This window comes from Myotis yumanensis, unplaced genomic scaffold, assembly GCF_028538775.1.
Source record: "Myotis yumanensis isolate MYYU_CA2020_CCGP unplaced genomic scaffold, mMyoYum1.0.hap1 SCAF_14, whole genome shotgun sequence".
Classification (NCBI taxonomy): domain Eukaryota; kingdom Metazoa; phylum Chordata; class Mammalia; order Chiroptera; family Vespertilionidae; genus Myotis; species Myotis yumanensis.
Genome location: NW_027223765.1, coordinates 48,768,942 through 48,793,069, shown reverse-complemented (window position 1 = coordinate 48,793,069; position 24,128 = coordinate 48,768,942). Strand labels below are relative to the sequence as shown.

At 42.6% G+C, this 24,128-nt stretch overlaps 1 protein-coding gene across 13 annotated transcripts in view; it reads left to right on the top strand.

Moving 5' to 3' along the window:
* Positions 1–24,128, top strand: part of CADPS (calcium dependent secretion activator) — a 455,401-nt gene that overhangs the window by 98,900 nt on the left and 332,373 nt on the right. For all 13 annotated transcript variants that reach the window (XM_070390909.1, XM_070390912.1, XM_070390905.1 and 10 more), the window contains exons 2-3: positions 9,223–9,336; positions 18,839–19,171. In XM_070390909.1, the coding sequence (XP_070247010.1) occupies positions 9,223–9,336; positions 18,839–19,171 (447 nt within the window). The remainder of the gene's footprint in view (positions 1–9,222; positions 9,337–18,838; positions 19,172–24,128) is intronic.

The following is a 24,128-nucleotide window of genomic DNA, read 5'->3' as shown; positions in this document are numbered from 1 at the left end:
TGTGATACTGACCACTCGCAAGGTGGTTATTCTGCCCGGGATGTACTGTCAGTGACACATACACAGATTGCAGACATTGCATAGAAAAAGAATGTAAGATAGCTCATTAATAATTTGTATAATGATTTTGGATATACCAGGTTCAATAAAGTATATTAAAATTCATTTCACCTGTTTCTTTTTACTTTTTAAAATGTGACTACAAGAAAATATAAAATTATACATGTGGTTAACAAATATGACTCTGATAAAAGTCTAACTCCTGGCCGGCTCAGTGGTTTAAATATTGACCTATGAACCAGGAGGTCACAATTCGATTCCTGGTCAGGGTACATGCTTGGGTTGTGGGCTCAATCCCCAGTGTGGGTCATACAAGAGGCAGCCGATCAATGATTCTCTCTCATCATCATCATCGATGTTTCTATCTGTCTCTCCCTCTTCCTTCCTCTTTGAAATCAAGGAGTTGGGTTTGATTTCATATATATATGGCTTTAAAGATGAAAGCATCTTAAATTTTAGGGTGTCCCAAAATTCACGCAAGAAGTAATTTTGATAGAACACACAGGTTTATAATTAAAAATTCTAAATTTTTTATTGATTCATAAAGTATACAGTATAGGGTTATATATGGAATAGCACATTGGGTAAATGGCCTCCATGGCTTTGCTGGCACATACGCAAAGTCGTGGTCTTCATTAGTCTTCATTGTCCCTGCTCCTGGGCCATAATTGGTACTTGGTAATGCTTATCAAATTGAAGGGATTGAAATTAAAGGGCAACAGATATTAGAATCTGATTCAATAAACCAAGTAAAATTAGGCTTTTGTTGTTGTTGTTGTTGTTGTTAATGCTCATGCAAAATTCAAATCTTGCGTGAATTTTGGGACACCCTATAGAAACTCATAATTTTTAAAAAGACCTTACGTTATGTCATTGAATAGCTATTAGAGTTATCACCATTTTCCGAGTGAAAGGTTATCTGCTTTCTAAGTGAGAAGACTGAGGAGGAAATGACATTTATTTATTTAAGCCCAGTCTCTTCCAGAAGGCATTTCACTCTCTGGCCAATTCAGAGAACAGAAGTGGCTTTTCCAAGATGACACAGAGGTGGGTAGAACGGGGACTGGAATTGTCCTCCTCCTTCTACTGGGACAGCAGTTCTCAGACAGTATCCTGTTCTTGTTATGAAGTGCAGCTTTATAAACAATGGTGGAAAGAGCAAAGTTTTTAGCTGACTTTCTTATGTAAATTAGAGCTGATGAAAGGATATTGAAAAGAATTTATCTTTTGTGCACTTCATTCACTTATTTATTTAACAAGCACTTCATTTAGTGCCTGTCGTGCGTAAAGCATAAGTTGGCCCTGGGGAAACATTGCTGAACGAAACAGTAAGACAAGACAGATCATCTAGCAAATTCAGCCATAACTGACAAGTATTATGGACACAATATATTTAAGTTAAAGGTGTACAATGTAATGATTTTATACGTGTATATTTTATAAAATGATTACCACATTAAGATTAATTAACTTCTCCATCCCCTGACATAATTACCATTTAGTATATTAGCTATAATCACCATGCTGTGTATTAGATTCCTAGAGCTTGTTAATCTTTTACTGGATGTTATACCCTTTGACAATATCTCCCCATTTCCTCCACCCCGACCCCAGCTCCTGGCAAATCCCACTCCCCTCTGCTTCTCTGAGTCCAGCTTTTTGGTGTGTGTGTGTGTGTGTGTGTGTGTGTGTGTGTGTGTGTGTGTTAATCCTTGCCCAAGGATATTTTTTCCATTGATTTTTAGGGAGAGTGGAAGAGAGAGGAAAAGACAGAAACATTGATTTGAGAGAAACACATCGATTGGTTGCCTCCAGCATGAGCCCTGACCAGGTCCTGGGTTGGGGAGGAACCTGCAACCAAGGTACGTGCCCTTGACCTGAATCAAACTCGGGACCCTTTGGTCTGCAGGCCAACGCTCTATCCACTGAGCCAAACCGGCTAGGGCTGAGTCCAGCTTTTTCTAGTTTCTACATGTACATCATATCATCCTGTATTTCCTATTCTCTGACTTATTTAACTTAGCATAAGGCCCTCAAGTTTCATCCAAGTTGTGGAAGCAGCAGGATTCCCTTCCTTCTTGTGGCTGAATAACATCGACTTGTATATATAATCACATCTTCTTTATGTATTCATCTGTCAACGGACACTTAGGTTGTTTCCATATCTTGACCATTGTGAATAAGGCTGCACTGAACATAGGGCTGCCACAGACTCTTTTTGGAAATGAGACCCATTTTCATTTACTTTGGCAATAGACCCGGATGTGGGATTGCTGGACCATGTGGTAGTTCTATTTTTAATTTTTGAGGAGCCACCATGCTGTTTTCCATCGTGGCTGCACCTATTTACATTCCCACCAGCAGCGCACAGGAGTTCCCTTTTCTCCACATGCAGGACAACACTTGTTATTTCTTGCCTTTTTGAGACTAGCCATTCTAACAGGTGTGAGGTGATATCCTCTGGTGGTCTCGAGTTACACTTCCCAGACAGTGTTGAACACCTTGTTAAGTACCTGTTAGCCATTTGTATGTCTTCTTTGGAAAAATGTTTATTTAGAGTCCTCCTCATTTTTAAATCCGATTGTTTTTATTATACAGTGTATGAGTTCCTTATGTATTTTAGATATTAACTCCTTGTCAGATAGTTTGCAAATATTTTCTCTCATTCCATAAGCTGCCTTTTCATGTGGCTGGTGGTGTGGTTTCTTTGGCTGTGCAGGAGCTTTCTTTAAAGTTGAACATGGAAAGGTTTTGCATTTATTTAAAATTTATTTTTAATTGTAGTTGACATATAATATGATAAGTAATATTATATTAGTTTCACGTGTACAACATAGTGATTCAACGTTTATATACCTTACAAAATGATCACCACAGTAAGTTTAGTAACCATCTGTCACCATATATAGTTATTATGATATTATTGACTCTGTTTCCTATGCTGTGCATTACATTTCTATGACTTATTTTGTAACTTGAGTCTTGTACTTCTTTTTTTTTTTGCACGTTTATTTTATTTTATTTTTTTTATTAAATCTTTATTTTCAGATTACATTTGTTCCTCTTTTTTTCCCCCCCATAACTCCCCTCCTCCCAGTTCCTGCCCCACCCTCCGCCCTCACTCCCCACCCACTGTCCTCATCCATAGGTGCACAATTTTTGTCCAGTCTCTTCCCGCATGTCCCATTCCCCTTTCCCCCCGCAAGAATAGTCTGTCCATTCCCTTTCTATGTCCCTGATTCATTATAATCACCAGTTCATTCTGTACATCAGATTATTTATTCACTTGATTCTTAGATTCACTTGTTGATAGATGCATGTTTGTTGTTCACAATTTGTATCTTTACCTTTTTCTTCTTCCTATTCTTAAAGGATACCGTTCAGCATTTTGTATAATACTGGTTTAGTGGTGATGAACTCCTTTAGCTTTTCCTTACCTGTGAAGCTCTTTATCTAACCTTCAATTCTGAATGATAGCTTTGCTGGATAAAGTAATCTTGGTTGTAGGTTCTTGGTATTCATCACTTTGAATATTTCTTGCCATTCCCTTCTGGCCTGCAAAGTTTCTGTTGAGAAATCAGCTGACAGTTGTATGGGTATTCCCTTGTAGGTAATTGAGTCTCTTTCTCTTGCTGCTTTTAAGATTCTCTCTTTGTCTTTTGCTCTTGGCATTTTAATTATGATGTGTCTTGGTGTGATCCTCTTTGGATTCCTTTTGTTTGGGGTTCTCTGCGCTTCTTGGACCTGTAAGTCCATTTCTTTCACCAGGTGGGGGAAGTTTTCTGCCATTATTTCTTCAAATAGGTTTTCAATATCTTGCTGTCTCTCATCTTCTGGCACCCCTATAATTCTGATGTTTGTACGCTTGAAGCTGTCCCAGAGGCTCCTTACACTATCTTTGTATTTTCGGATTCTTTTTTCATTTTGCTTTTCCGGTTGGGTGTTTTTTGCTTCTTCGCATTTCAAATCTTTGACTTGATTCTTGCGCTCCTCTGGTCTGCTATTGGGTGCCTGTATAATATTCTTTATTTCAGTCCGTGTATGCTTAATTTCTAGTTGGTTCTTTATCATAGCATCGAGGGTCTCATTAGATTTCATGAGACTCTCATCAAATTTATTGGCAGCTTCTAGCACATTATTGCAAGCCCTCAAAATTGCATTTTTTAGCTCTATATCCTCCATTTCTGTCATGTTTTTTTGTCTCCGCATTTTTTATGCTTTCTTGGTGCACCCCCTTGTGGTCTTTGTGCGCAGTCTTGTTCTAGTTAAGCCTTGATTGTTGTAGTTAATACTAGAGGGATTTGACCACCAGGCCAACTGGCTGTGAGAATCAGCTGTATCTGCAGTGGGAAAACATCTGTCCTCTGTGGAGGTGCTAATCTAGCCTTTGCCTGAGGCTACCCGGCAAATGGCTGTGCGCAGGGCTTGGGCAGGGCGGGATCAACAGGGTGGGCGGAGGGAGCAGTTATGGCTGCTCTCAGTCCCATTCCCAGAGGCTCTGCTTCTCAGAACCCCAGCAACCCTGCAAACCTCGGAGAGAAAGCTACCCTCACATTCCAACTGATGCCAGACAATCCCACTTCTCCTGTTTGAGTCTGAGTCCCTAGAGACTCGCCTGGATCTGGAGCTCAGAGTCTGAGACTCCCTCCTGATTGAAAACAACAACCGCGCCCTCAGCCACCAGCCCGCTTTGCGCGCGCACCTCCGCACCTTTATATTTTCCACACTGCGCCTCCTCTGAGCCTCGGTAAGCTGTTGTCTTTCCTTCTAGTTGAAGAGTCTCTCCTCAGCCAGCCTTCCTGTGGTTCTGGGTGATGTCCGTTCCATCTTTTAGTTGTATTTTTGAAGTGGTTGTTTTCGGCAGCAATCTCCGGTGTTTACCTATGCCGCCATCTTGGTCTCTCCCCCGAATTGCACGTTTATTATTTATAGCAGTCGAGTCTTGTACTTCTTAATCCCCTTCCCTTTCTCCAGCCATCCCTCCAATCCCCTTCCCTCTGATAAACATTAGTTTGTTCTTTGTATCTGTGAGTTTGTTTCTGTTTGTTTTGTTTGTCCATTTGTTTTATTTTTTAGATTCCATATATAAATGAAATCATACAGTGTCTATCTTTCTCGGTCTGACTTATTTCACTTAGCACAATACCTTCTAGGTCCATCAATGATGGTGCCTTTTAATTGGATTCCTTTCTCTCCAGTTTTTGTGTATTTTTATTTAGTTTTGGTTTATGGTTACCATAACGTTCATATATATCTATCTATATCTATAGCATTCTACTTAAAGCTGATAGGCATGTTAGCTCAATTGCATTCAAAAAGCACTACATTTTCTCTCCCACTCTTTATGTTTTTGATGTCATGTTTTATATCTTTTTGTTTTGTGTATCCCATGATTATTTATTATAGTTATAGCTAATTTTGCTATTATTGTCTTTTAACCTTCATATTAGTTTCTTAAGTAGTTAATTCACTGTGATTATTATATACTAGAAGCCCAGTCCACGAAATTTGTGCATGGGGGAGGAGGGTTCCTCAGCTTGGCCTGAACTCTCTCACAATCCAGGACCCCTTGGGGGATGACCAACTTCCAGTTTAAGCCTGATCATCCCTGTGGAATCAGGCCTAAGCTGGCAGTCAGACATCCCTTTTGCAATCTGGGACCGCTGGCTCCTAAGCGCTCACCTGCCTGCCTGCCTGATCACCCCTAACCACTCTGCCTGCCTGCCTCATTGCCCCAACCCCTCTGCCTGCCTGCCTGATCGCCCCTAACCACTCTGCCTGCCTGCCTGATTGCCCCTAACTGCTCGCCTACCTGCCTGGTTGCCCCTAACCACCTCTGCTTTGGCCCCTGCCATTGTGGCTTCATCTGGAAGGACGTCCAGAATGATGTCTGCAAGGTCGTTTGGCTATCTGGTCTAATTAGCATATTACAATTTTATTATTATAGATTTGCCTTTATCAGTGAGATTTTCCCCCCTTTTCTGTATTTTTTTTTTTAATGTCTGGCTATGGCCCTTTTTTTCTGGATAAAGAAGACCATTAAATATTTCTTATAAAGCCAGTTTAGTGATTGGGAACTCCTTTAGTTTTTGCTTGTCTGGGACACTCTCTCTCCTTAAATTCTGATTGATAACCTTGCTGGATAAAATAGTCTAGGTTGTAGATTCCTTTCTTTCAGGACTATCAACCACCACTCCCTTTTGGCCTATAAAGTCGCTTCTGATAAATCAGCTAATAGCCTTAAGGGGTTTCCCTTGTATGTGACTTGATGTTTCATTCTTGATGCCTTTAAGATGGTCTCTTTATTCTTAGCATTTGCCATTTTAATCACAATATGCCTTTCCCAGATTAGGAAAGTTTTCAAACATTATTTGTTCAACTATTCTTTCTGCCGCTTTCTCTTTCTCTTTTTCTTCTCTTCCTGGAATCCCTATTATGTGAAATGATAGTGACGTTATCCCAGAGATCTCTTATACTATCCTCATTTTTTAAAATTCTCTTTTTAGTTTCCTATTCTAATTGGGTGATTCCCCACTATTCTGTCTTCAAGGTCGCTAATCCATTCTTCCATATCAACTAATCTGCTATTGATTCCTTTTAATATGTTCTTCATTTTAGATATTGTTTTCTTTTGATTGGTTCTTTTTTTTAAAAATATATTTTATTGATCCTTCACAGAGAGGAAGGGAGATAGACAGAGAGCCAGAAACATCGATGAGAGAGAAACACTGATCAGCCGCCTCCTGCACATCTCCCACTGGGGATGTGCCCACAACCCAGATACATGCCCTTGACCGGAATCGAACCCGGGACCCCCCAGTCCGCAGGCCAATGCTCCATCCACTGAGCCAAACCGGTTTCAGCTGATTGGTTCTTTATTACATTTTTTATCTCTTTGTATTCTTCTATGTACTCTCAAGTTTTTTTAACATACTTATGACCATTTCTTTGAATTCTTTTTTACTTATCTCCTTTATATTGGGGGTTTTCTCTGGACTTCTTTCTTGTTTCTTCATTTGGAGCATATTCTTCTGTCTCCCCATTGTTTGAGTTTCTATGATGTGGCTAAAATAGCTGTCCCTCCTAGTCTTGAAAAAGTGGTCTCTGTGTAGGCACTGATTTGGACAGTTTGGGCAAGCTGGCTAGTTGGAATGGGTGCTTGAGGTGCCTGATATGACCTCTGGTCTGAAGGAGTGGGTTCCAGATGGAGCAACCTAGACTGTTTTGCTTCCTTGCCTTTCTAATCTGGTGTGGCTGCCTGATGTAGAGGGGGCTGCTAGGTGTGCTCTTAGCATGCCCTGTTGCTTTAACTGTCTGTGATCAGGGTAGGGTCTGGGCAGGGTGACTTTTTTTAGTTCAATGTTCCACCAGCTTTGTCCTCTCTGGGTGGGACAGGTCTGTTCTGTGTGCATGGCTGCACTTCACTAGTTCTGTTCCCTCTCTAGGGAGTACAGCTCCTCATGTACTCAGTCATGCCCCTCATCCACATGGTCATCCCTGCCTGTGTGCCCTGTGGCTTTAATTGTCCGCAGTCAGAGCATGGTCTGGGTGCACTACTGCATGCCCGCTTCTCAGTGCCCTCCTAGCTCTGCCCTTTCTCCCCAGGGGCAGCCTTGTGTGTGCACAGCAACACTCCACTTACTCCACAGAGGGCACCCCTGAGTGTGGGTACCACAAGGGTTTGCTAGCTCCATACTTTCTTTGTGGCACGCAGCAGTGCCCACTACCTCAGCACTTGCTCTGGATGAGGAAGCCTGCAGCTGTGCACCACAGCATTGTGTCAGCGCTCCACTTTTTTCAGGTGGGGGAGCCCCTTGTGTGTGCATCTCAGTGTGTGCTATGGTGCCCCCTTATTTCTGCTTGTTCTGGTTCCAAGAGGGGTGCCTGGGGACATGCCACAGTGCTCTGCAAATCAGCCAGAGAAGCTGGAGGGACTCCCACCCACTATCCACATTCAGAAAAAAATGTAAATAATGGCGCGCACCAGTCCCTCTTGTTCTGGGTTGTTCCCTCAGCTCCCGGAGAGCTTTCATGGTTTCCTGACCTTCTCTATGCAGTCCCTCTCTCTTGCTTGTTGTGCAGAAGCTGTTTGATTGGCTCATAGTTGTCTGTCAGGAAGAATTGCTCAAAATATAGGCATATGTTTAATATGGTCTTGGGAGAGGGTGAGCTCAGCACCCACCTACACCACCATTTTGGACCCACCGCCTATGTTGTCGCTCTTTAGTTAGATGTAGTTCCACTTGTTTGTTTTTCCCTTTTGTTCCTTGTGTTTTCCTTGTCAGAAAACCACTAACAAGACAATGTTAAGAAGCTTTTATTCCTGTTTTCTTCCAGTAGTTTTCCAGGTTTGGGGGGGATTAACTAATTAAGTCTTTAATCTATTTTGTGTTAATTTTTGTGAGTGGTTAAGATAGGGACCCAATTTTATTCTTCTGCATGTGAATATTCAGTTTTTACAAACCATTTATTGAAGAGACCATCTTTTACCCATTGAGTATCCTGGCTCCCTTTTCAAATATTAGTTGACCATATATGCGTGGGTTTACCTCTGGGCTCTCAGTGCGGTTCCATTGGGTTACGTGTCTGTTTTAATGCCAGCACTATACTTTTTGGTCACTATCGCTTTGTAAAGCAGGGCATTTCAGACCACCCGAGGTGCCTGTGCAGTGGTGTGTGGAACAGCCACCTCTAAAACAAACTAACAGCCCCAACTTGCAGCAGTTGCCAGTTTCCATGCTGTAATTACTCCCACCTTGGCTGATCTCTAGCTTCCAATAACATGTCACTGAATGTGGAGTTGAGGAGAGACATGGGGTAGTAGCCCATATATATCATCTCTACAATACACACCATACATGTAAATAACCCCAAAAGTACAGATCATAGTAAAATGTAATAACATAATAAAAAAGCAATGAATGTTGAGTATGTATTAACTTTGACTTCAATATGTTTATTTGACTGTAATTTATATTAATGTTTAGAAATGGCTGTGTTTAACAACTGCCTCACAAAATTCCTGCAAACTTAGCATTCAGCTCTCACATGCTTGTGTAGGCCGGCTCAGGCCCACCAACGGGCCTGGCATCTTCAGTGCAAAGAACCATGATCCTTGGGTGGAACAAGTGCTCACTCTTCCTCTTCCTCTGTTTCTTCCAGATCAGCAAACAGCAGCTGCAGACCGTCAAGGACCGCTTCCAGGCTTTCCTCAATGGGGAAACCCAGATCGTGGCTGACGAGGCCTTCATGAACGCCGTCCAGAGCTACTATGAGGTAAGGCACCATGAGGAAGGATGGCGGGACTGCTCAGGCCTGCAGCCCAGGCTCAGTGGGAACAGCAGCCTTGGCCTGCCATAGGACCACTGCTCCTGAGGCAAAGCGGTGGGTGATTGGTTACAGTGTTAAGGAATAATTGTATTTTATTTGGGGAGAACTGTAAAAGAAGCAACTGTTTACCAGCTGATTTTTATACCCGGCCCTGTGCTGAGTGCTGTACATGCAATTTCTTGCTTAATCCTTATAGCAGCCTTCAGAGTTAGGTCCTGATATTATTTCCATTTTACTGATGAAGAGACTGAGGTTCAGGGAGGCCATGTCAATTACTCAAGGTCACACTCTTTAAGTGCCACTGCTATAACTTGAAGTGAGTCAGGAGCCTGTTCCCTCCACGTACAGCCTTTCTGAAGGATGTTAACATCTCCTAAGGACAGTGCATTCACTATCTTACTCTTCTCGCTATTAAGATGGTTCTTTTTGCAAGTTAGAACACCATCCAAAATGCACCACTATTCTCAGGAGAAAACCTAGATGTGAGAGAATATATCTTGAGTATATATTACAAGTTATCTTTCACCTTTAAACCTCAGTGATGTATTTATTAGTAAAGAGAATTTAGAATTCCACTAGTACTTTTTTTAGCATTAAATATTTATTTACGTGTAAATTTAAGAATGGCAGTTGCTAGTGGTTACAGGGGAACAAATGGAAGATGTTGGTCAAGGGTACAGGCTTTCTGTTTTCAGACGAGTAAGTTCTGAGGATCTAGTGTACAGCATGATGTCTGAGTTAATGACACTATTATACACTTGACATTTGCTGAGAGAGTAGATCTTAAATAAAAAGAAAATGTTAACTGAGGTGATGGGTAGGTATGTTAATTAGCTTGATCATGGTAATCATTTCACTATATATGTACATAAAATATTCGCACTGTAACCTAAAAAATCATGTGTACAATTTAAATATATATAATTTTACTTTAAATTTAGTAATTATTCTTACATAATGTGAATATTGGCTATCATTGGTACATCATTAATGGCAAGTGGACATGCCATGCTTTCCTATTGGCAATGTTTAACTGACATACACATTTTCAAAAATGATGATTTGGTCATTGAAAGACATTTTACTTTATATTAATCTATTTCATATGATCCAAATATTCTCTGTGTTTGGAATCCTGTGCCTCAAATGTCTTACCCATTGTCAAGACTAGCTTAAAAGCATTAGAAACTATCCTCTAAGCATGGAAAAACTTATGGGATGTTGTCATATGCAATTCAAAGTAATAACAATAAACTCTAAAATAAGTGTAAGGAAATCCAACAAACTGAATTTTTCACAATGGATTACTTTCTTTTTAAAATTATTAGGGAGCAAATTATTTCAGATTAGAAACATTGGTGCTCTTCCTTCCACTCCGACTAGAGCATGTGACTTCTCCTTTCACGGGGAGTAGAGCAAGACCACAATTAGACCCTGGGAAAACGTTATTGATTAGCTTGCCAATTAGTTTTTCATAGTAAACAGCCTTTGTCTTTATGATATTTGCTGAGTCTGGCCACAGACTCATTTTACATGTCATTTCCTCAGTGAAATTTCTATGCGAATCTATTTTAGAAGTTGGGTTCATTTTCACACTTGTCAAATTTAAGTTTTTCCTTTACATTTTATAAGCAGTACCAATTATTGGCAATAAGGGCCAAACTTACTGCTTTGCCTGATGTGATGTAATTTTTCGGTTGCATTTAATGGAAAGTGGAAATGAGATTTGGAATCACGATGAGGGTATGGCAGTGAATAACTTGAATACATTTTACAAAATTTCTGTCTAGAAACTGCCAGGAAATGAAATGAATCCCTGCCCCCCCCCCGCCCCCCGCCCTTTCTTCAAGTTCTGAAAGCCAGTTCTGACCAGACAGAACCTTATCGATAGTTCATGTTTAAAGTCATTCACCAGTTTGTAAATTTCGAGAATGCTCATCTTAATTAGAAAGCTCATTTGACTAATGACATAAATGAAAAGAAAGTGTCATTTCTATCCATTAATTCAATTTGAAAATTAGAAGTCATCAGCATGCTATCAAGTCCCTGTCAATTACCATTATATCTACAGTGACCCTGTATTTTCTTCTGTACTGGCCAGTTTGTTTGAAATCACTTTTTTTTTTTTTTTAGTCTGATGAGAATCTAGGCTTGGAGAAATTACTGACTGTTTAATGTTGAGATTTGGGTGACAGGAAATAAGGTGAGGTGTGAATTGTTTACCACAGTCCTCAGTAAAGTTTGAAAGCCTTTGGGTCACATTTCCTGGGACCCCCTGCAGCACAGACCCCCAGGCAGGGGTCAGGGTAGCACCGCCTGTCTGCTCCCCTCCTCTCTCCCCTTTCCCTTTTCTCTCGGTGATGGAGAAGCTAATGTCTCTTCCTCTCCCCGAATCTGAAATGCAATTACTTTTCTGTCAGTGTCTATCTTGGTCACGAGTCTTTGGATTACAGATGACAGACACCTACTTCAAACCGGTTTCAAAATGAGCTTTATCTGCTCCAGCCTCTTGAAGGCCCAGGAGGCCTGGCTTAGCTGTGGCTCCATCCTGAGATGCAAAGGTGCAGCAGCACGAGCATCTTCCTCCACACTCGGCTTTGCTCTCGTCCGTCGGCTTCCTGCTTAGGCAGGTTCGTTCCCTGCAGCCCCAGGAGCACAGAGAACCTCTTTACTGAGAGTCCCAGCAAAAGGCCAGGTGACTCGGATGGAGTGACATGGGTCAGGCGTCTTTTCTGAAGCCGATCACAGTAGGAGGGGGTGGAACAGACCGGGACTCAGGCCTAGGACACACAGCACCTCTGAGCCCGAGTGCAGGCTCAGTCCCGGCAGAGCCATCTGTATTGAAAATGCAATGGTTTCCCAGTGAGAAATGAGGGTGGCTTTTACCAGGAGAAGGGGAATGTATGCTTGTCCAAAAAACTTCACATATATTCTCTTTCTAAAGGCTCTCTCAAACACACACACACACTTTCTCACACACATATACTCTCACTCACATACACACACACTCACACACACATACTCACACACACACTGTCACACACACTCTCACACACATATACATTCACATACACACACTCACTCTCACACACACACACACTCACACACACACACTTTCTCACACACACACTTTCTCACACATACAATCTCTCTCACATACACTCACTCTCACTCACACACATACATGCACACATACTCACTCACATGCACACTCTCACACACTCAATCACTCACACACCCTCTCACACACACTCTCACTCACACACACATACACAAATATACACTGACACATTCTCAATATACACTCTCACTCTTATACACACTCTCTGACATACACTCTCACACACATTCTCACATACACACACTCACACACACTTTCACTCACACACATTCTCACATACACACACTCACACACACTTTCACTCACATACACGTACTCTCTCTCTCACACCTACCTCAGCCACCATATCGCACCTCCAGTTTACCAAGGTGATGTCATTAAGAAAAAATCTTTACTCAAAAAGTCCTGAGATTATTGCACTAGGCAAAGTCAAAGTCAACATCAGGCATTGGCCTTGTGGTGCTAAAGAATAACGGTTTGTCACACACTAGAGGAGTAAAGACAGTTTCCACCTGTGCCCATCAGCCCAGTGTGGCCCCGGCTGGCCAGCACTAACCAGCAAGCTGGGAGGCCTGGGCGTGAGCGGGGCCAGGAGAGAGGGAGGCAAGGTTCTCTGAGGCTCTCCAGAGCATGTCGGCTTACTTTATCCTTTCCTGGTGGCCCTGACTGTCAAAGCCGATCACACAGGACAGCAGGTTAATCCTTAATCTCTTCCATTAGGGCTTTGAGGGCTGGGCACTCTGAGGTCTGCCTGTTCCCACAGCCACAGCCACAGTCACAGCCACAGCCACAGTCACAGCCACAGCCATAGCCACAGCCCTAAGACACCGGAGAGCCACCCATTCCTCCACAGCCCCCACGTCTTTTCTAACCCTCAGCTCCAGCTACACCGACACCTCCCAGCTCCTTGGTTCCTTCACACACTGGGCCTGGGCCTGGGCCTCAGAGAAGAGAGGCGGTGGAAGAGCTTTACAAAGCCGTTCTCATTCAGATCCCACCTGGAAGGAAAGTGGGGTGTGGTGGGAATTGAGGGTGGAGATCGGTGGCGACGCACAGACACTCGGAGCACCACAGCTGACATCGGGTGTCAGCCATGCCACTGCTCTGACTTCTGCTTGTTGTATCTTGTTTTTAGCTGATCTCCTCTAGCAAAGGCCTGGGTAGCATTTGTCAAACTGCCTTTGAATGTGTATCACAGAATTCTCCAGTTGCTAGCAACAGAAATGGACTGTGGTTAAATTAAGCCTTAATAATAACAACAACAAGAACAACCGTTTGTTGTTTTTGCTATTAAAAGAAATAACCAAGCATAAGGAAAAACAGAACCTTAGGAAGCCAGGCCACAGAATATAACAGGCGCCCTGTCACTGGTATGAATCTACTCCTACCCCATTCCATCCGGTGGCACCCCACTCTGAATCTGAACCCCACCATCTACCACAGGTCATGGCCCCAGATGTGCATCTGAAGTTTGCACCAGGATCCCTTAATTTGTGGTGAGGGATCTCTTTAAGATCCAAAGGTGCATTTTATTTTAGAAATTAACATTCATTGTGCCTCAACAAAGGTAAATTCTGTATTTTCTCCATGTAGAAAGACTTGTTTTAAGTAATTATGGAAGTAAAGCATGCCAATTATAAAACTAGACAGTGTAAGAAAAAATCTAAAAGAAAATGGCTAGAAAAATACCTGTAATTCCATCATCCTAAACAATTACTATTAAATTGGGGTATATATCTCTTCAGATATTTTTATGTGTCTGTACACATACCAATAGCTATTTGATTTCTGTATTAAGATGTAAAATTACTATGATATATTAATAATCCACTTGTTTTAGTAGCACAGTAGTTTTCAATTTCCTTTCTACCTCTGCGAAAATCACACATATGACACCCTCATCAGTAGAAGGTTTTATTACCTATGATGTTCTTGACCCAGGGTCATGCTCCTATCCTCCTAGCCCACATCACCCCTACCATTGAAATCTCTAGGTTAACAACAGATCATGGACATCTTAGATGCCAGTGGGAAAAATAGCTTATTTCATGGCTGCATGGTAATCTGTTAAAAAGCAATAGTAACTTTAGTTACATTCTTACAGCAGACACCATGCTCACCGGTTGACACTCATTGTCTGGTTGAATTCTTTCCCAAGTCCTTCCAGGTCTGTAGCTATGATTCCCATTTGAGAGTTAAGGAAACTGAAGGCCCAAAAGATTAGGCTGCTTGCTTAGGAGCAAAGCTAGCAACTGGTAGAGTCAGGATTTGAACTCAAGTCCTCTAACTAGAACCTGCTCCTCTTGTTATGCAGCCATTCCTTAGTAGTAAGCAGGTTGTTGTGTGTGTGTGTAGATCTTGTTTACTTTAACATCTAGGTCTTTTTGCTCTTTATTTTGGATGATGTGCTTTTGTAGAGCAGGAAAGGGTCTGTCTTGGTTCCTCAGCCTGTCAGCAAGGCAGTGGGCGCTGGGCCAGCTTTGCCCCACACCGGGTACCGTCATTAAAGTACTGGTGTGCTTGTGGGTTTCTAAAACAACCTTGAGGTTGCTTGGCTCTGGCGAGGGAGGGAGGGACTGATGGATGAGAGCGAGTCACTGAATTGATTGCCCTTCACCATTCCATATTTATTTGTTCATCTTCTGTCTCCCATTATGACCTCTCTGGAAGCTGGCAGAGAGGAGGGAGGATTTATGGATGTGCCGCATAGAACTGTGCCTGGGGTTGAAGTCCCTTGGAACAGCCAAAAACAAAACAAAATGAAAACACCAGGTAGCGCTCCCAGTACAAATGAGCATCAAGGGTGGTTTAGAGACACAAGCACATCAGTGCTCAGTGGCTGCACTCAAGACAGGGTGAGGCTGGCCCAGGCTCACGTCCCTTCTGATGAACTGAGAAGCCAAGACAGAGGATGTGCCTGGAAAATTAGTTTTCTGCTGCCACCCCTCTGCCCCTGGCTGTCTCGCATTTCATCTTCGCTGTCTCCTCAATCTTCAGCCTCCTTCCTCACACTCTTGACATTCCACTCATCTCCCCTCCTTCCCGGCCTGGCCATCATATCTCACCTCTGGACAGATGGAGCCCTCTACTTTCCAAAGTCCTTTCAGGAAGTTTTATCCTCATCCAAGAAGGCTGGCTGCATGAACCCCGTGTGACAGGGAAGGAGAGTGGGGTTCATAGAGGTTAAGTGACAAATATTTATTGAGTGGCCACAGGGACGAAGGAAGGGACTGTGCCAAGCTGATTATGTGTGCAGGATCCAGGCGTCACCACCAGGTATGGATGCCAGCTGGGGCCATTTCCTTCCACTGTTCGCAGGTCCCCCAGATAGCTAGCTTCAGTCCATTGTTGCAGGGACCAATATATTGTGCTCGCTGGTTTCGCCTGTACCTTCCTGCCCCATCCAGATAGGCTCTCAGTAGGGTCTCTGCTTCGAGAAGTCTGCTTTGTTCTTATTCATTCACTCATTCAACGTAGTACCAATTGCGAGCCAGACACTGTCTTAGACACTTGAAGAAAAAAATAGGAAAAAGCAGTTACAACCCCTGCCTTCCTCACACTCAGATATTAACCAAGAGTCACAAAGACAGATGGCAAATGGCAACTCTGGAAGGGTTTGGGGGGAAGGAAGATGGTGCTGAGGGCTTATGACTGGCCCAGCTGAATGGGACCCTGGTATGAAGAGATGAAGAGGAGAGTGTGACTTCATTGTTCATTGTTTCCAAGTCACCTCTCATGCTCATTAGAGCTGAAAACAAAGAGTTAACCCCAGCCCCTTTGTGTCCAGGTGACCTCCATTGCCAGTCTCCTGGAGTTCTACAAAGCTTCCTGTCAGTTCCCTTGGCCCCTTTCAGGCCTGTTTCCCACATTAAAGACAGAGAATGTGAACTTGATTTTGTTATGTCTTAGCTTAAAACCTCCAATGGCCTCTCAGTGCCTTTCAGATGAAGACCAACATACTGAATGGTGCCTCCCATGCTGTGACCACCTGACCCTTCCTGCCTATCTTACATCAGTCATCCCCCCACCCCTCAGAGCCACAGCCACCCTGGATTCTTCTGTCCTCAGATACTTGGGGTCTTTACACATATTGTTTCCTGTCTCTGAAATATTATCTCACCCTCTCTTCACCTAACGTCTTTCACATGTCATTTCCAGGAAACCTTTCCTGACCACACATTAGAACAGATTTCTGGGTTTAGGCCAAACCCCTGTACTTTCCCTGATAACACTTGTCCCAGCTTGTAACGCTCTTTGGGTGGGATTATTAGATGATGTCATGGAGGCTTGCGGGCTGGGTCTGCATCTGTTTTGCTCACCATCGTATCCCTGACACCTGGCACAGTGCTTCCCACCTACTAGGTGCTCAAAGAAAGAAGAACAGGTTCATAAAGAAGAGTGTAGATATCACAGCTGGAAGGACAAACCCCCAAATAATGTAGTTCAACTCCCTCAGTGTACAGATTAGAAACTGGAAATTCAGAGAGGGGAGGTGACTCACCCAATGTCACACAGCAAGCTAGTGGCAGACCTGGCCTGGGACCATGGTTTACAGCTCCTGCCTCCCCACAACATTTCTCTATTTGCCTCAAAATTTGTAAGTTCTTTGAGATCTAGATCTAAAACCGAGACACTGTGTGTTAGTTGGAGAAACCATCTGTATTAACCATTACAGGGTTTCAGGTGAATTCTTCAGCTCCTTACAGGTTATAAGGCCTAAGGACTCATTTGAATATTTTTTCTAAAGTTGATTTTTAAATGAACTCTAAGGTCTCAGCTGAGGATCAGTACTGAGGTGCAGGCGAGTGGGCCACGACCTCTAGCCCATGAAGCAAACCCGCAGCCCTCCTTTCTAAGTGAGAGCATGGAGTCACACACAGTGCCCTGGTGATGAAGTGGCAGCGATGAAATGTACCCCAAGCGATGCCAACTCGTGGCCAATAAGGGCAATTCCTGAACCCAGATGAGGAGCAAACGTTTGCTCTGCCTCTGACAAGGCACGTATGCTCCTCTAAAGGGTGACCAGGACACAGCTCACAGATGTCAGGTGTTCCCCCCATCCCCCCCACCCCCCTACTTCCCCCCTTGCCGTGGATAGGAAGCAGCCGCTTCTCCACCTTGTCTACACCACAGAACCATGTGGCTGTGCTGGGCCCTGGAGCGAGAGCAAACTGATTTAATGAATGTCTCAGCCCCAAAACCCAGGCAGCACCAATAGAAGAACCCAGGGTTCCCCACCAGGTAGGGGAGCCCCTTAGGGAAGGAAGGAACCATGAGGCCATGCATTTATAGTCAGCCGGTGTGAGTTACCAAAGCAAGTCCCTTCCCCTCCCTGGAGTCTCAGTTTTCTGTCTGCAAAATGGACTTAATGTAGCACCTGCTTTCTATGTGCACTTGCTCTCAAAGTGCCCGGTTCCGTACTGGGACCACATGACATTGGGGGAACAAGAAGGACACAGTCCTTGCCCATGAGGCGTTTGCATTTTTGGAAAGGGAGACGGACATTAAATACAGATTTGCTTAATACTTGTTCCGTTTCAACTGTGATCAGGATCACTGAGAGGCTAAAATGAGCTGTAAGTAGTGATTAACATTTAAGTGCTATGTGGGGACATCGGGCCAATTGCTTTACATATTATTATAATAACAACAACCACAACCTATTAGGCATTAATATGGGTTATTTTTAAAAGTGCTTATCATATATTAACTCATTTAACCCTCATTTTATTTTATTTTTTTAAATACATATTTTATTGGTTTTTCACAGAGAGTTAGAAACATCAATGAGAGAGAGAGAAACATCGATCAGCTGCCTCCTGCACACTCCCCACTGGGGATGTGCCTGCAACCAAGGTACATGCCCTTGACCGGAATCGAACCTGGGACCCTTGAGTCCACAGGCCGATGCTCTATCCACTCAGCCAAACCGGTTAGGGCTTAATCCTCATTTTAAAATACCTGTGATGTAGAGAGAACTATTATCCCTAGTTTAGAGATGAGAAAACAGAGGAACAAGAGATTAACTTGCTGAAAGAAACATAGCCACTAAATAGCAGAGAAAGAACCCAGGCAGCCTGGGCTCAGAGTCTATATGCCTTATGCTGCCTCCCAGAATGTCACTGTCTCACTGATCCTTGCTAAATACTGCTAAGTACTGTTGTTATTCTCATTTTCCACATTTGGACCCCAAGCCAAACGTGTGACTTCTGAGTTTGCACAGCTAAGAGATGGTGGGGCTGTGACCACACGGGCCTCCTGTGACGCCTGTGAGCTGGTCTCCAGGACAGACTTTCTGATGCCTTTCCTGGCCCTGTTCTCGCTCAGGTGTTCCTGAAGAGCGACCGCGTGGCCCGCATGGTGCAGAGTGGGGGCTGCTCCGCCAACGACTCTCGGGAGGTCTTCAAGAAGCACATCGAGAAGAGGGTGCGCAGCCTCCCCGAGATCGATGGCCTCAGCAAGGAGACGGTGCTGAGCTCCTGGATGGCCAAGTTCGATGCCATCTACCGCGGGGAAGAGGACCCCAGGAAGCAGCAGGCCCGGATGACCGCCAGCGCAGCCTCTGAGCTGATTCTGAGCAAAGAGCAACTCTATGAGATGTTCCAGAACATTCTCGGGATCAAGAAGTTTGAACATCAGCTCTTGTACAACGCCTGCCAGGTAAGCTGCCTATCACCTGGGCACAGAGTGGTGAGTAAGCAGGGCCATGTGATGACTTCTGTGTGCTCTAGACACCATTGCCTTCTTGGGCCATTTCTTGATTAAAAAAAAAAACAAACATCAAAAACTATATTTTACAACTGCATTGGTAAAAGTTGAATGTAATTCAGGCTAAAACAGGATAGGATGGTTTTCTTCTGATTTTAAAAGCAATTAAAACATTTTGCGAGCCCCTAGAAGTCTCATGGGCCTTGGGTACTATGCTTATTGTATCTAAGGGTGAATCAGCCCTATGAGTAAGACCTAGCTCCCATGTGTCAGAAATTCAATAAGATCAAATTCATTGATTTTTCTTTAAAAAAGGTTGTTTTGCTTTTAAAACAATCCTCTTGAGGGGCCGTATTTACTCAGCTAGGGAGACCATGGACCTCCCGCCTGGTCATCAAGACTAATTATTTGCAATAGAAAGCTTCCAGAGTATGCCAGGCCCCTGTGCTAGTTACATCAGTAATCTCTGCGTGGATCTGAAGGGGCTAGCTGAGGCTCTGCTTGGGCCCAGCTCAAAATGGGCTTCTGTTTTCTCTGGATCAGGGGTTGGGAGAGTGAGGTACTTATCCTAGATCTTCATTTCCTGCAAACCTCTCCATTATATTCCTGCATTCATACAACCAATATTTATTGAGTGGCAGCTTTGCAATCTCTGCAGATTTTAGTGCTTGGCACTTGGGAGCATTTGTTAAATGCACACGTCCAAGCCCCAGCCCTAGAAATGCTGCTTCTGCATTCTCAGGGCAGGGCCATGGCATCTGCATTCTAAACACAAGCTCCCCTCCCTGGTTATTTTGCTGCCCTCTCCTTCTGAGAACCATTAGAGAAACTGAGCCATGGCCTGGTTCACCTGCGCCAACGCTGCTCCTAAGGTAGGTTAAATGGAGACACTAGCGTATTGGCTAAGATTTATGCCTTGTGCAGAATCAGACAGACCTTGGTAAATCTTAATATGAGCCCCTCACTAGCTTGTGGCTGTAGGGAGATAGTTAACCTCCCCACACGTGAGCTTGGGATGGAATTATTATAAGGAATCAATGTGTATAAAGCCCAGAGCAGCACGGGGCACTTTATAAATGGTAGTGGTTAAAATATATTGTAGTCCACTGGAAGAGACAAAAAGTCAATGCAGTATCAGAACAGTGCCACAGATGATTGACATAAGAGCTACAGGATGTTGAGGCTTACTTTTTTTTTTTGCCTCCATGGCTACCTCCTAGTTCAAGGCACCAACATCTCTTGCCTGGACAACCACAGTGTCTACCCAACTGATAATACAGCCTCCTCCCTTGCCCATGGTAACGCATCCACCAAACACAGCTGGAGTGATCTTCTGGATCATGCCAGTCCTGTCCCCAAACCTTCCAGTGGCATCCTATCATCCGTAGAAGGCACCGCAACTCCCTTGAGGCAGTACATGAGCTAGGGCTGCTCATACCACTTTCCCCATATGCTTACTCAACAGGCCTTCCCATTTCCCTAGCACTTCACATTCATCTGGGCCTCTGCATTTGCTCTCCCCTCAGCTTACAATGCTCTTGCCAACACCTTTTCCCACTGGCACAGCTTAAATGCCAACTTCTCCAAGAGGCCTTCCAAGGCCACCCATCTAAAGTTCTCCCTTGCCTCACACCTCACCGAGTCACTCCATCCCAGACCTCGGTCCTACTTCCATCATCGCCTTACCACTATTTTCCATTTCTTATTCATCCATTTTTGCCTGTTTATTATCTGTTTTCCTCTCCCTGCTCATTTTTCACCAGTTAGCCTCATTCACCTTTTCATTGTTTGCTAATATTTTCAGTACATGAAACAATTCTTGCACATAGTAAGTGATCAATAATTGCCTACTGAATTAATAAATGGATGACAGCAGATTATTTTAACTGGTAAATAGATCTTGTTGTCCATCCTATGGCTTATCCAGAATTTTCTGGGTATGTTAGTAAGTAGGAATCTATTTAGCATTTCATAATATAATATGTACATTACATTTAAAGATTTTCTGACATCCTGTTTTCTCCTTGGCCACATTAATTCAGAACACTGATTGCCAACCCAAAGGTAGAGGGTTTCATTGATGGGTCAAGAAGTATTTTAAAATTCTCCTCAATATATAATTAAATTGTTTTTTAATTTAAAATATTACTGCATCTCTCATGGTGTAGGCAGGTGGTATTACCATCCAGCACCACCACTAACTCCACTGCTACCTTCTCCACCACAAGGAGGTGGGTTTTCAGAGCTCCAGAAAGATTGACAATCACCCACCCGGGTGGGAAGTAAGATTAGAAATTACAGAGATAGTCAAGTGCTCCTAACCCTGACAGGCAAACAGTTAGCCTAGGGATTAACTTTCCTTCTAATTGCAACAGTGTGTTGTGGGTGTTTTCTGTTCATGCTCAAATGTCAGCATCATTGGAATGGATCCATTGCTATGCCATTTCTTATCTCAGTAGTTTTGAACTTGTTGAATAGGGCTATGTGGGTAGACCATAGTTTGTTGTATTCTCCTAAAAAATGAATTAATTTGACTCATATTTTCAAAATCTTTCCCATGAGTTAGAAAAAAATACAAGAAAAAATAATGGCCTCTCTCCCAAGAATAATGATTGTCTTTAGCTAAAAGAGAATTGGGAGAAACGTACAGTATTCTTGGGACAGGAATACTTACAGCATTTAGTACTATATTCTAGTCTCACACCTAAGTCTGATTATTACTTCAGGGCTTCACATCACTAGAAATTAAGATAAAGGGCATATGCAGGTAATTCACACAAAAATAAATGCATTCTAAATATCTGATTAATTGTATGTTCCATGTCTTTAATAATCTGAGTTATGTAAGTATATTGACAAATAATACAAGTATTTTAAAAGAAAGATAACAGTGGTAGTGATAACACATTGCAGATGTTTTAGAAATAGATATTCTCATCACTGACTATTGGAATAATTTATTATTTTAACCTTTTTGGAGAGTAATCTGTTAATTTTCAGCCAAGCACATTTGTAAAGGGCAAACCTATTGACCTAGCAGTTCTACCTCTAGGAACTGGTTATAGGCAAATACTCCGAGGTGTGTACAAGAGTGTTGAGTTAACCACATAAAAGAATACTTTTCAGCCAGTAAAATAGTTGTTGAAGAAGGAAGCTTACCACATGGGAAACATTCGCTGGCTCTTTAAAAATGGAAAACTAGGCTATGACACAGAGTATGAAGGCTTGATTTTACTTTTATGGCTAAAGAATTGGATGGTGAAAAACAAAATCGTAACTGCTTGTTTGTAGGGGTAGCATTGTGGTTGGTTTCTATTATTTTCATTTGTGCTTTTCTGTGTTTCTGAATTTTCTGCCTTAACCATGAAAGTATTTTGTAAATGGAACCAAATACCAAAGTTCTCAGCAAAGACGCTATCAAAACAATGGGATAAGAAGAAAATCTTCTGCATTGTTTTCTAGGCTTCAGCCATTAATATACCACTTCATACTTGTTGTCATTTCCAAGTCCTACCTGTATGATTACTTATTTAATTTTTCTAATTAAACCAACTCCTAAGTCACTTTTTAAGCCTATCTTTCTCTTCAGAAGTAATGAATGTAAGTAAAATCACAGCTTTGAAGTATTAGTTTAAAAAGCAGCCAATATGCATTAAAGCGACATATAACCAGTGAAACAGAAGCTCTTCATTAGTCTGCCCTCATGTATCATCCACACACCAGTGATGTGGGAGGCATGGCTGGGGCGACATGTGTCCTGACATGCTGAGGTTGCTGAGCCCCTGATACCATCCCTGAAAGTAGCCCCAGACTGACCAGAAGAGCATTCATATAAGTCTGCATTTCTCACGACCTGCAATCAGCTTTCAAAAATTATAGATTTGAGGCCCAGGCTAGGTAGCTTAGTTGGTTTGAGCATCGTCCCAATATACCAAGGTTGCAGGATCAATCCCCAGTCAGGGCAAATAGAGGAAGCAACCAATGAATTAATAAATAAGTGTAACAACAAATCAATCTCTCTCTATCACTCTTTTTCTCTCTTAAGTCAAAAATTAATTTAGAAAATAAATTATAGATTCATTTCCTCGCTTTGTCATATATCACACTGAACTCAGCAGAACTCTATTAACACAGGAGCAAAGCTATAGAGGGAAAAATCACATGGCTTTCATTCTCACTCTGTTTAAATTGTTTTGTATTTTCTGGACCTTCCTTGGAGACAAAGCAATTTCTAGGTGCTTCCAAAACCAGAAATGTACACATTTTCTTCTCACGCACGTTGCATTCCACAAGAAGCTGTCTTCTGACTTCTGCTGCTGCTTCTGAAGGTTCCCCTGATCTCTGTAAGGTTCTTCCAGGAACTGTAGTTTGCATCTCAAATAAGAAATGATGTTTACCACATAGACATTATCTCAGTTATATTCTACTTGTCTATTGTAACTCGAACCATGTCTATCAAAACTTTTTAAAATGTGAGGAGGCTTAACAAAGTCTTCATATTTGCATATGGGAGTTTTTACAGTCTATCTGGCTTATTTGAGAATGCTTGGTCCTATCTCATAGAAGCATTTGCTTATACTCAACATAATAATCAATGTAAAATAACTGGAAACTCTTATTATGAAATCAGTGTTGTTTTTATTTTCCTAGACTCTGGGAGGAAGCAGTTAATTATGTCCCTATTGGGCATTTGAGTTCAATTCTAAACCCAACAAAAAAAAAATATGCTAGCCTCTTTGAGAATGGCTAGAACACCTGGGAAATGAGACTAAGACAGACCTTCTTGCCATCTTCATAAAAGGCAAAGTTAATGATGATGATGGTGATGATGATGATATGTTTTTAAAGTTTTAAAAATGCAAAGCACCATCCCTCCCATTCCTTTTAATGGCCTGAAAATGAATTTATT